The sequence below is a fragment of the Chelon labrosus genome (assembly GCF_963514085.1).
Source record: "Chelon labrosus genome assembly, chromosome: 20".
Classification (NCBI taxonomy): Eukaryota; Metazoa; Chordata; class Actinopteri; order Mugiliformes; family Mugilidae; genus Chelon; species Chelon labrosus.
The window spans coordinates 7,748,408-7,761,082 of record NC_140353.1 but is presented as its reverse complement, the minus strand read 5'-3'; the positions used below and the strand labels follow the sequence as shown (position 1 = coordinate 7,761,082).

The 12,675-nt window shown below is 43.3% G+C and overlaps 1 protein-coding gene across 2 annotated transcripts; it reads right to left on the bottom strand.

Moving 5' to 3' along the window:
- Window positions 1-6,026: 6,026 nt before the first annotated feature.
- Window positions 6,027-12,488, bottom strand: LOC311505427 (SH2 domain-containing adapter protein F-like). 2 transcript variants are annotated; one of them, XM_084568993.1, is made up of 8 exons: window positions 12,250-12,488; window positions 11,429-11,624; window positions 11,106-11,207; window positions 10,160-10,322; window positions 9,454-9,705; window positions 9,187-9,361; window positions 8,268-8,387; window positions 6,027-7,197 (listed from the first exon to the last, which is right to left on the bottom strand). In XM_084568993.1, the coding sequence occupies exons 2-8, from the start codon at window positions 11,618-11,620 to the stop codon at window positions 7,011-7,013; spliced, it is 1,191 nt and encodes a 396-aa protein (XP_084425119.1). In that variant the 5' UTR covers window positions 11,621-11,624; window positions 12,250-12,488; the 3' UTR covers window positions 6,027-7,010. The 2 variants fall into 2 exon arrangements, with proteins under 2 accessions (XP_084425119.1, XP_084425118.1); XM_084568992.1 differs by having other exon boundaries at window positions 11,375-11,624; window positions 12,250-12,487.
- Window positions 12,489-12,675: the final 187 nt, after the last annotated feature.

Genomic DNA, 12,675 nt, shown 5'->3' with positions numbered 1-12,675 from the left:
TTCTACTGAAAACTAATCATCTTGTAACCAGTGGCGGCTCCTGCCAAATCTCTCAGCGGTGTGCCAAGATGATTAAAGGTACATATGCACCAAACTGACGTGACGAAAACTACAATCAGAGAAGGCCGTCTATGACTTCACCTCACTTCACCTCACACACCACAATGAATAGAGCCATTGCCTCAGGAGTCTATGAGTACGACTTTGGGATTGAAATTTCACCAAAAGGGTTGTGGGAGCAGTGATTGACTAATAGCCGAAGTCAAACACTGTGGTTCAAAGTGGCAGAAACAAATGACGGTGCATCGCCGTGGAAGAAAAAACACACTTTAACATAGGATTAGCTATATCCTGGTCACATGATGTCTGACGCCTTAATTAAGAATTAAATGTGTAAAAGAAGTGGAAAGTGTACTGTATTGTTTTACCCAGGTGTATTTTTCAGGTAGCACGGCAAATAAAAGGCATTTCATACGGAAAATATCTCAATGACTCTCCAAATGTTTGTCGTCCCTCCTCCTATTTTGAGCTACATTTGCGAGGCAGTGGCCGACACAGTTGCTGTATTCGAGGAGAGGGGCTGGCGGAGCGGGCTGTCCGGCTCACGACGTATGGGTCATACCCCTCAAACAGAGCCTTCCTCTCTTTGGGACTGGAAAGATCAAGAAGTCTCCTGCTGGCTATGTAGTTTCTTGCCGCTCTGGAAACGGGCCAGCACGCCGAGCGCTCCCCTTCGAACTTGGGATGGTCATGCTTTGGGGCTGGTAAGACAAAAGCAAACGGATTAAACAAGTAAACAACAAGCCGGGAACAAGAAACGTTAACGGTAAATGAAGACTCACCGGCTAGCAGCTCTATGTGTGCAGTCGCTTTAGAGGGCAAGTCAGTGACGGGTACAGGTTTAGGTTTGTGGCCGGGTCCTTCCAGAAGTCTTCTCTTCGGCTGGGCGAGCTGGCAAACCCGCGAAGTGGCGATCGCCGTCTGCGTCCCCCTGCTCAGCTGCAATCACATTTCAGGCCATGAGATTGTATTAAACACAAAAAGGCACAATGTCAGAGAGGCAGGACAGGCACTCATGTTCTCCTTAACCCCCTTGGTGATCCCCTGACTTTTTTTTTGGGTGGCGTTTTTACAGAGCGAGCCAGATTGACGAGCATACAAGTATAAATGGCTCGAACCGGCCTTGGTTACTGCGTCTATGCCCCACAGAACTTTAAATGAGACTTTAGTCTTGTAAAATTGTTGTTGTGCTAGTATGACATTGCAGCATTCTGCCTCAGTGCTGACTAATGTCACCCGAAACAATCTTCTCTTCCCCAAACAAAACTTAATTTTAGGAATACAAATGAGCTATCCATACTCAAGACAGATTAGAAAAAGTTTAACCCAAAATCACACTATATTGTCAGACTTCATCACATTTAAGTAATGAAAAACACCGATCAGCCACATCATTAAAACCACCAGCAGGAGCAGTAAATAATATTGACCATCTTATGACAATTCAATGTTCTGCTGGGAAACTTTTAGACCTGGCATTCATGTAACACCCCTCCCCTCAACCCATGGGACTCAAAGGCCCCCGCTAATAAACATTCTTTTGCCAGACACCACAGGACACCCTCAGAAGGCCCATGTCCATTCCCTGATGAGTCACAAGTGAGGCCTACACAATATTAGGAAAGTGGTCATAATGTTATGCCTGATCGGTGTACACCAAGTTTGTTAACACTTACAGGAATCCCATAAAATATATACGGTTTAGGAGGTAACATGTAAAACTGTAAAAAATAAACTTCTTGCTCAATGAAAAGGAATTTCAGGAAAATGGAAAACCAGTAAAACCACGGAGAGTGACAAAACACAGAGTGCAGCGCTGAAAAACAACTCGACGTTAAGTTCAGACTTATAAAAATACCAGAAACAGTGACACATCACACATTCACCACTTTATCAGGAAATGCTGTGTGTTACTCACTGGCACCAGCAGCGGGCGGTCCGGCTGCCATCCAGCCGCGGGGCCCCGAGGTTGAGCCAGGCCACACAACCGTTCGGATGCAACGGCCCTCAGAGCCCATTCACTCACCTCCCATATGGGAGAGACTCTGAGACGTGGAGGGGGGGGGGGGAGATTATATCATTAGAACCACCAGATATGAGGAGATAAAAAAGCAACAGAGGAAGATGAATAAAGAGGAGGTGAAAGGAGTGAAGATGCAGGCCTCATCTGCAGTGTAGAGGTGGTTCACACCTGTAAGTACCTGGGTCTACAGCTGGATCACAAACTGGACTGGTCTGGTCGGCTAACACAGACTCAGTATACAAAAAAGGTCAGAGCTGTCTCTATCTTCTTAGGAGGCTAAGGTCGTTTAATATCTGAGGGAAGCTGCTGGACATGTTCTACCAGACTATCGTTGCCAGTGCCCTCTTCTACGCTGTGGTGGAGGCAGCACTAAGAAGAAGGGCACCTCGTGGTTGGATAAACTGATACAGAAGGCGGGCTCTGTGGTAGGGGCAGAGCTGGAGTCCCTGACATCGGTGGCAGAGGCAAGGACCTTGAACAAAACCCCGGTCCATCACAAACAACGTCCACCACCCTCTACACAACACCATAGTTAGGCAGAGAAGCTCATTCTGCGACAGGCTGCTGTCTCTGTCCTGCACCACGGACAGGTTGAGGAGGTGTTTGTCCCTCAGGCCATACGACTCTACAACGCCTCCCTGTGAGGAACCAACTGGATTATATTCAGATTATCTATCTGTGTGCTTTAAAACATAAATAAATTGGAGACCACTGACAGGAATGTGTATCATGTGACCTAAACAAACAAAGCAGCATCTTCCTCATGAAAACATTTGCTCTATAGCGCTACTAGTGGTCAGGAATCCAACGAGGACACCTTTAATCATTTGAGTTTTCTCTAATTTCAGTGTTGAATCAGAGGGCCTTTACTTTGGATTTTGTTGTAATATATCTACAAAATACTATATAACAGCTTTTCTTAAAGGGACAGATGACCAAGTCCTGAAAATACCTTTGTACAACTGAATTTTCAAAAACTACACAAAATATTTACGTGGCTTGAGCGCAGAACTTTTTGCTTCTGCACAGGTTCGACCAGCGAGGTGTTAACTCTGTTAGAAACAAAAAAAAACAGTTTTAGTATCACAACAGAAGAGCAGGGAACAGGTTTGTAAACAGGAAAACTGTGGCGAACCAATTTCGGTGGTGGACCCGGTCCTCTCTGGCGGCAGCTCATCCAGCCAGTAAACGGACCGACTGGAGGACAGAAAAGAGGTCCAGTGAGAATGAGAGGCAGGGGGTAAGGGGACACAAAGAGGGACACATGGTGGGGTAAGGGTGTCCGTCAGGCCTACCAATCGGGATGTCTTAGTCGGTTGGGTTTGTGTTGAGCCAGCTGCTGCAGCCGGGTTGCCATGGAAACAGGCTAATGAGCAAACATTGTTAGATTGTTAGATTGCCGCTCATACTGTATGAGGCATTCGGTTATTACAGTTAAATCACACACAAGACTTTTATCAGGATTTGGAGACAGACAGTATTTGGTGCAAGTTCTGTACATTACTCACTATTTGTTCCACATCGTAAAATGCATTATATGACTCAAAAAAAAAGAAGTTTGTCCATATTTTTGGTTGAACAGAATACTTACAGTACCTGTAGAGTTTTTACCTGTCCAGCCTTTGTATATTCCCTGTGGTGACACCGACTCTTGCTGGTTTCTATGGTATCAGATGACAGTCCACCAAAGATCCTCTATGTGCAGGGTGAGGTAAGATGGCCGAGTTTCTCTTGCTGCTGCTCACATACAGTTGAGGCCAAAATTATTAGCCCCCCTAGGAAATTAAATTTTTTTTTAAAATTTTCTCAAGTGCTTTTTTAGTAGAGCATGGAATTTTCAACATAGCATTTCTAAACATACTAGTTTTCTTTAGAAAGCATAAATTACTTCAATTTGCACACAATAACAGAATTGTTCAAAAAAATAAAAAATTACCACGGTCAATATTATTAGCCCCCTTAAGAACTGACCATTTTATTTAGCCATAGCACAAACCACTGTTGTGCAATGATGTGCTTTGACTTTGTAATGCTCAAAGCTTGTAAAATCAAGTTAAAATTAAGAGTTATCTCCCAATTTACACACAGTATAAATCCTCCAGTAAGGGTTTTGGCTGGCACTTGAGGAAGCATCGTGCCAAAAACAAAAGAAATCAGTTTAAACTTGCGAAAGAGAATTGTTGATGCTCACAAAGCAGGAGAAGGATACACAAAGTTATCACAGCGTTTCCAAGTGTCAAGAAGTGGAGTGAGAACCATCATCAAGAAATTAAAAGAGAGCCACATTGTACGGAACAAGCCTGGCAGAGGTAGGAAGCGAAGTATTTCAAAGACCCCAGAACAACCGCCAAGACACTAGGGAATGACTAAGCCTTGTCGGGAATTGTAGTCTCAAAGAAGACAATCACTAGAGTTCTGCACAGGAATGGACTGCGAGGTTGCAGACCTGGAAAAACTCCACTTCTGCAGAAGAGACCTTAAAGGGAGACTGAAGCATGCCAAGGACAACCTGGAAAAAGATGATGCATACTGGAAGCATGTCCTTTGGTCAGATGAGACGAAACAAGAGCTCTTTGGCCACAGAGACATTGCTTATGTTTGGAGAAAGAAGGGTGAGGCGTATAACCCAAAGAACACCATGCCCACAGTGAGACACGGTGGTGGGAGTATTATCCTGTGGGGATGCTTCAGTGCATCTGGAACTGGGAATCTGGTCAAGGTGGAAGGAATCATGAAGAAAGAAGGATATGTGAAGATTTTTAAAGAAAATGTCAAGCAGTCAGCAGCAAAACTGGGTCTGGGTCATCGCTTTGTCTTCCAACACGACAACGACCCAAAACACACGTCACTCCTGGTGAAGAACTACCTCCAGAAGACCAAAGTGAATGTTATTGAATGGCCTGCACAAAGCCCTGACTTGAATCCCGTAGAAAATCTGTGGGGTGAACTAAAGACCAAGGTCCACGCCAGAATGCCATCGAATCTGGAAGAGCTTCAGAGATTTGCCAAAGAAGAATGGGCTGGTATTCCTCAGGAGACGTGTCAGGGACTTGTTTAAAACTACAACAAAAAACTACAGGCTGTTATCCAGCAAAAAGGATACACAATTGACAATTAACACCAGGGGGGCTATTCATTTTGACCCTGGTAATTTTTGTTTTTTGTGAAATAATTTCATTTCTGTGTGGAAATTAAAATAATGTAAGCATCCAAAATAAAAGGCGGATGTTTGAAAGACGTGTGTTAAAAATTCTTTGCTCTGTTTAACGGCACTTGGGAAATATTTTCAAAAGAATCAAATTTCCATAGGGGGGGCTAATAAGTTCGGCCTCAACTGTATTTCTTAATCACCAAAAAACAGTTAAAGATAGGGGGAAAATTCAGATTTCCTGTGTTGGCATTGTGATCCAAGTACACAGGAGAAAACTGTGAGTGAACTGTCCTTCTCAGTTGACATTATCATCTACAGATTCAAGTTTTAAGGCTTTAACATCCAAATTTTAATCCATTTCTTCAACCTCAACCATGTTTATTTATATATTGGTAGGACTACTTGGGCGCCCTACGTAGAGACAATAAAAGACAGACATGGAGAGATAATGGCAAGAATAAAAAAGAAAATGCAATACTAAAATATAGAAGGGCTTCATCAAGTTTAAAGATCTAACCTTTCCCGCTGCAGTTTCATCTCCCCGATTCCACTCTAAATCTAAAGTTCATTAACACGGACAAAATTAAAAACGTCTCTAATACAATAAGGGCCATGTGATTCACAATGGACCAAATATTTTTGTAGCAGTGAGACAAGTTACTCATTCAATACAAATCTGAGCTGGGTAACGCCAAGGCATTTAATCTTTAATAAAATCGTAATTATAATTTAATTGCATATTTAATTTAACTCCACTTACCTCAGTTTTGTAGCCTAATGTTAATTAAAAGAAATGCAACGCACAGACGATTTGAAAACACACACCTTTATTTTCAACAGACATTTAAAATCTTATAAAACAGCAACAGTAAATAATCTACCAAAGCTTCTTTAATAATAACAACAAAGCCACAAGCTCTCAGTATAATACTGTGGTTATTACTCTCTAAACTAGTTATTGCAGGAGTCTGTTATTGTGTAAAGCTGACATGTCGTAGCCGCGCGACCCTGTCGTTCACACATTAACACGATGAACCGAGAACACCGCGGGGCGCACGACTACAGCGTCACGTAACATTCACAGGCCTCAGAGAGTGTTTGGTTTGTACGGTATCTAAAGAACAACAATAACAGTGTTGCTTAATTACAGCACGTGTTCGACTGCATTATTTGACCTGGCTACGCTGACTTTAAATAACTCTCTCACCCAACCTTCATGGTTTTGTTTGCTCTTTTTTTGTCAGTTTAGATAAGACTTAGCGACTGTCTGGACCTAAAACAAATCTAACAGGAGTATTGGCACGTTCTTAAAAAACAAAACAAACAAAAAAAACACCACTATTATCCTTGGCAGTAATGCACGACCGCAACAGATACAAATCTCCATGCAGTTTTATGAAAATCCTACCGTCTCCAGAGTTTTTCCTTTTTCCTCTTTGACCTAAAACTACTCAGCTGCCCATTTTATTGTCAATTGCATTTGCTGAATTTTCAGGAGTCTGTGGCGTTAAGATACAGGGACTTCAGTGACGATACCATTTCACAGGTTCATGAGGCACTGAGCTCTCTTGTTAAGTTGCCAGTGTAGTTACTGGGATTACGGTAAAACAGCAAAGGGAAAAGATGGCATCGAACAGTCCACTCACTTGTAAGCGACGCAGGTAGACCGGCAGTGACAAAACATGTAGGAGAGGGATAAAAAAACGGGTAAATACTAAGTGTATATTGTGTTCAGTAGCACCAGGGGGGGGAACATGTGTATGTGTTGGGTCAGTGTCAGAGGGTCTGCACTATGACGGGATACAGCAGGGACATGTGCTCGGCTCCTCTGATCGGCAGCTTGTGCGTAGTGTAGTAGTGGATGACCTCGGGGATGGTGGAGAAGGGCGGGCTGTTCTCCCCGAGCACGAAACGGCCGTCTGCAAACTGGGTGAACTTCATGTGCATGAAGCCTTTGCAGCTCCTGACAGAGAGAGAACAGACGGGTGAGTGTTTTTCGTTGAAGTCAACATAGCGAATCCATGGTTTGATATAAAAGATGATAAAAAACAAGATACTATCCTATCCTGATCTGAAACAAATATCTTTCTGAAAGCAATCGGAGCCACACGGTGAATTCGGGGAACACATGTTGTCGTGTTCTTTTGGTTCGCACAGCTGACCTTTCATAAAAGCTGGGCCTGTGCATGTCAAGCTGTGAAATGGGAAACCTTTGCGAGATCCATTCCAGGCAGAGTATGTATCAAAATACTCTGAATAATAATTTGTGTCTCCCATTAATGTTTTTTATTTCAAACATACGGGATAAACACGCGTCTAATTTAAGTGTAACCGCGCTCAGTGTTTGTTCAGTCAAAGACTTCAAATAGACCATTACTGGCTTTAAATCCTGCTTAAAGGCACATTTGGATGCAGGTGTTAATTCTTAGGATCTTACAGGGACTTTATTAGCATTGTGTAAGGCTGATCTACAGCTGTAAAAACAGGCTTTCAGTCTGATACAATCCAATCAAATAATGTGTTTCTATGCTCATTAATTTCAGTGGGTGGTTAGGAGCTTTCCACAACATGCTGAGGATCTCTTTTAAAGACAGCTGCATTCATGTTATCACAGAGGCCGATAACGCGCAAACAAAGCCAGAAAATGAAGGGGGGGCAAGGAAAGAATGGGAATAGAGACGACAAGAAAAAATGGTGACCAATTAAAAGTTGCCTTGAGGCTCCAACAGTTTGCAGTGTTAGTCAAATTAGGGAACAATTAGATCAGCCAGATTCGGGCAAAGCCTAGTGAGTGCAGGTTATTATAAAGAATTTACCTAGAAGGGATTGCGGTGACCTTTTAAATTAAGACAACACGAGGAGCACTTTTTTTTTTATTTATTTGTTTTTGATCCAGTACTGCCTATAGTCAAAGACAGAGTGACAGGTTTCAACAGGCCCTGGCACAGAATGGAAAGCGGTCTTACTTTGCGTGAGGAGGAATATTTACGAACAGACATAGTACACAGATGGCTGGGGGGCAGGAGCGTCTACCTGAGGGAGAGCGAGTAGTCGTTCCGGCAGGTCTGGCTATTCCTCACCAGGTAGGAGCTCTCCTTGCAGAGGGTCAGCAGAGCCTCCGCCTCGGAGCGGCTCAGGGCTCCATGGTACCATCTGCAGGTGACCAGGAAGAGACGCGACGGGAAAAGGACCAGATTTTGCGGTAAGCAACAAAATAACGAAACAGAAAGGAACGACAATGATAAAGAAAATGCCCCGGGCAATACGTTGAGGTGTAAACAGATGCCGCTCCTCTCCCAACTATTTTATATTTTAAATCTGGCTTGTTTAGACGGTTCCTCACCACCTGTGCCGGAACACTACACTAACATGTAGTGACATGGATTGGCGAGTGTCCGACTTTAACCTTATCAATTAACTGAAAAGCTCTACCTTCTGAAATATTATAAACCAAATTATCAATTATTCAATCATAAATACAGTAAAACAACTTATTACTGCACTGTAAGTCAATCCTGACTGTTGTTATTTGTTTTTCATTTTAGTGATTTTTATATCATTTTTCTTCAGCTGATTTTCCTTTCATTTTATTTTATAATCAATGCCATTTCCATTTTTTTGTCACCTTCTGTGAATCACCAATATATGTCTCTGTGTGTAAAAGGTGCTACACTAAAACCTGCCCTTGCCCTTAGCTTGTTATTAAACTGGAGGAGACTTAGCAGCTCTTGATCGTCTCTAAAACATTTGTGGAATTATTTCTGGGTTTTAACCCAGAGGGGAAAAAATACATGGTACAAAACTTAAAATTTTGTGTAGACATTCAACTCAGAAGCAAAACGAAACTAGAAGTTATTGTTGTATAAGAAAGACAATCACTGCTATTGAGCGGGCTGGGCGAAACCTTTTGAAACACTGACATTATCGCTTAACATTACAGACGTCCACTTACACTTGCTTCTCCAGAGGCAGTGATGGGTCCACTCTCTCTCCCAGGAGAGGAGGAGTGTCACCAACGAGACGTAGTGTAGTTGACTCTGATGTGGTAGATGTAGTGCCGGGCTTGGTAAGCCTGCTCTGTTCCGTCTGAGCTCGTGAGCGTTCCCTTTCAGCTCCTTCAAACTGAACTACAGCCAGAAAAGGAGAAGAGAGGTCAGTTTAAAGAGTGAGTTCAAGACAAGTCTGATACACAGCAGTACTGCTAGGAGGATCTATTTACCTGCTAGAGCTTTGGAGATATTGTCTTTCTTCCACTCCCACGGCTGGTCGTATTCGTCCGCCGGCCTCTCATCATCCTGAGGCAGCCTGCTCTCCCTGCTGTCTATCAGGCCACCCTCAACCTTCTGGGCTTGCTGCTGCGTCGGCGCGGCAGCCCGATGGTGAAGACGAGTCCTCTCCTCGTACGGGTTGTCGTATAACTGGCCGCCATCGCCACTCCCCGATCGGTTAGTCATCACGCTGTGCTGCAGTTCTGCAAAATAAACGCAAACTCGGTGTGTTTACAGATCAGTGCAATTTCAACACCTCAACCTCAGGTTCTCGAGTACTGACTCATATAGGTCAGCGAGAATGTATTGGTGAGGCAACACCGACACATGGCTTTTATTTTCTGTGAAAATGAAACCTTGTTAAACTGCACATTGTCACGTAGAGCGGTTAATGGTGGTTAATGTAATGCCACACTGAACCACGGCAGCCAGTTTTCTGACTCATCTCATGTTGCCACACTGCCCACGGATAAACACACAATTAGGCCCACACATTTTTGGACACACACACATTTTTGATTTCAATATCAAGTGTAACCACATATATAGGGTCAGTAACTGATGCCACCTGTAGTATCGTATGATCCTCTCTATAAGTAACAACTTTAATTAACAGCCCGGCTGATTTTTATAAGAGATAAAGATCTTTATAAAAACCTGAAATAATCCTCTGGGCCTCGAATGGCTCCATGTAGCTGCAGCAGTCTGTAGGCGCAGATTTGGGCTCCCAGTTTGGTCTGGCTCTTGGGTCTGGACGCGCATCAAACGGATCAGAGTAGTCTGTGTCGGCATCTGACGCCGCTGGTGCAGAGGGAACCACCTTGGGTAGGAACAAAAGTGATAACATTTCCAATTTCAACATCACTAATCTTATCTATTGATCTACTTGCCCACATTTTCAGAGCCAATAAGTTCCCAGCAACTGTTCTTTAAATTCCTTGCTATTCTGTCACTCTGCCTTTCAGACCATCTGTCATGCGGGCCTCCTCCTCCTCCTCCTCCCCACCTCCACGTCATCCTGATTGTCCCGGGTATCTCAACCATAGCTTCCATTAACGTCTGCTCCACCACCACCACCACCACCAGCAGTGTCTAGACTCTGGGGATTCCACACGTCTGTACTCATGAATAATTTCATTTGTTAATTCTTGAATACGTTTATTTATTATTCTGTTAGTTAAGTGCTACAAAGACTCTCTTTACTAAAGAACAGACATCCCTTGCGGAGCTTTTTCCTATTCTTACAATCATTTAATTATTAATAGCGCACTGTGTTTCTTCAGAAATGAAAGAAGGAATAGCGCTGACGCAGAATCACCCCTTTTTGAAAAGGCATGTGGACAAACGCGACCCAGAACACCTACAAATGTGCTCAGAGATTATATCTCTCAAATGCGTGTATCTCAGTGCATCCTGGGGATGTTCACACGTGTGCTTTTAGCTTTAACACCTGTGATCGGCTTCCGCAGGACGGATGTTCGTGCAAGGTTTGACGTCGCTTCTCACCTGAATCGAACCGCCAAAATATTAACCTTACAATAAGGACGGGAAACATCATCAAAAATAAAGAAGAAGAAGAAGAAGACAAAACCAATATGCTTACGGGTTCTTCTTGAACCGTCACCGGACTCAGGGGGACTTTACAGCGACCAAACTCCTGGGAGTCCACTTTAATCAGCCTGTGTTTTGGAGATACGACTTTCACCTGAACAAAACACACGTAAACAAAACACTTTCAGTAATTGTTCGAAGCGAAATCACCCAAATGCTTTGACTGTATCTTCTGCCAGTCTTTATTTTGAAAGGGTACATTTATGTGGTGACGTAAGGTGTTTTGAACGCGGCGAACTAAACTGTGAAAGCACGCCGTACCTCCACACCGTTTGGCACCACCGAGCCAAAAGCAGGGAAAGAGGGGAGGCTCACTGTTGCATTACAGGGGCTGAAACCGCCATTCTTGTGCTCCTTGTCAGAGTGCTGGTACGGGTCCTCGAAATCTAGCTCCTTCTGAGCCCTGTAGGCCCTTAAAATCTCACTCTCGCTGTAATCTGGCCTCGGGGGCTGTGGAGGATCACGCCTGCTGCCAAAGTTTAGGTAGTCCTTCAGCCACTTTGCCATGGATCTGTGGGTGAAGCGAACAGATTGCAGAGAATAATTCAGGAGCTGTGAATGATTCATCTGAAATGAAGCTAGCTAGCTTGAAACCATTCATGGTTAAGATATTTAGTTTCAGGACTGTTTAGACATGTATGTTGCAGCTGTCACGACACATGCAGCCTTATTTTAGCTAAATGTCAAACAATACCTACAAGTGTTAAAAGCTTAAAGAGGAGAGCAACTGCTAGCCAAGTAAACTCAACAGGTCAACTGAGATTAACATATCTAATATCATATAATTAACTTTTTTCTCCGAGGTGAAGCACAGAGTATCTTCTGCTTAGTTAAATGCTAGCCAGCTAACAAAACACAATCTCAGCAACAACTGACAATAGATAGTTAGCATTAGGGGGTAAATTAAAGGGTTTATTATCTCTCACTTCTTCATAACAGTCTATTAAACGTAACATTTTCTGCTTATCCACCAGCGGCAACGTAAAAATTTTAATAGTCTTTTTTTTTATTTTGAAAACTTAGAAGATAAAGTGATGGAACAAATCACTGCAACCGATGCGTTGCTAAGTTAGCAGCTAACGTCGAGGCGTCCTAACCGTTAAGTCAACTGCTAACGCTACTTCTTCAGAGCTCACCCTTTCTCTGCGCATTGACGGTTACCCCGTTACAGTTATGTCTCCCTGGTTACCATCAGCCGTCTCGTGTCTACGCGGTCCGGCATAAATAAATAAAGCATGGACGTTGGGTGGAATCAGAGCCAAGCGGGTCAGTCGGCTACCGTTAGCTGGACCAGACCAGACCAGACCGTGGAGGAGCAGCAGCAGCAGACAGTCTCCGACACAACACTCGCTGGTGGCTTAAAGGGGAGTGGCGAGATATATATTTTTAGTGGGCCGACATTAAAGCTTCAACTAATTTTGTGATTTTGGGACTATATTTATGTGGCAAATTTTATTATGGGGCTATTATTTCGCCCATATTTTGTTAGATTCAACTTTAAATAGTGCAGGTACATACACAGCAGAATGCAGTTTGGCAAAAAGTGTAAAATTAGCCCAATA

Bases quoted from the DNA above. Each gene is read 5' to 3' on its own strand.
- LOC311505427 (XM_084568992.1), bottom strand. From the start codon at position 11,620: ATGGCAAAGTGGCTGAAGGACTACCTAAACTTTGGCAGCAGGCGTGAT. The intron at 10,323-11,105 runs GTAAGCATATTG...TTCCTACCCAAG, and splicing joins TGACGGTTCAAGAAGAACCC to GTGGTTCCCTCTGCACCAGC. The intron at 9,706-10,159 runs GTTTTTATAAAG...TTTATTTTGCAG, and splicing joins GGCCCAGAGGATTATTTCAG to AACTGCAGCACAGCGTGATG.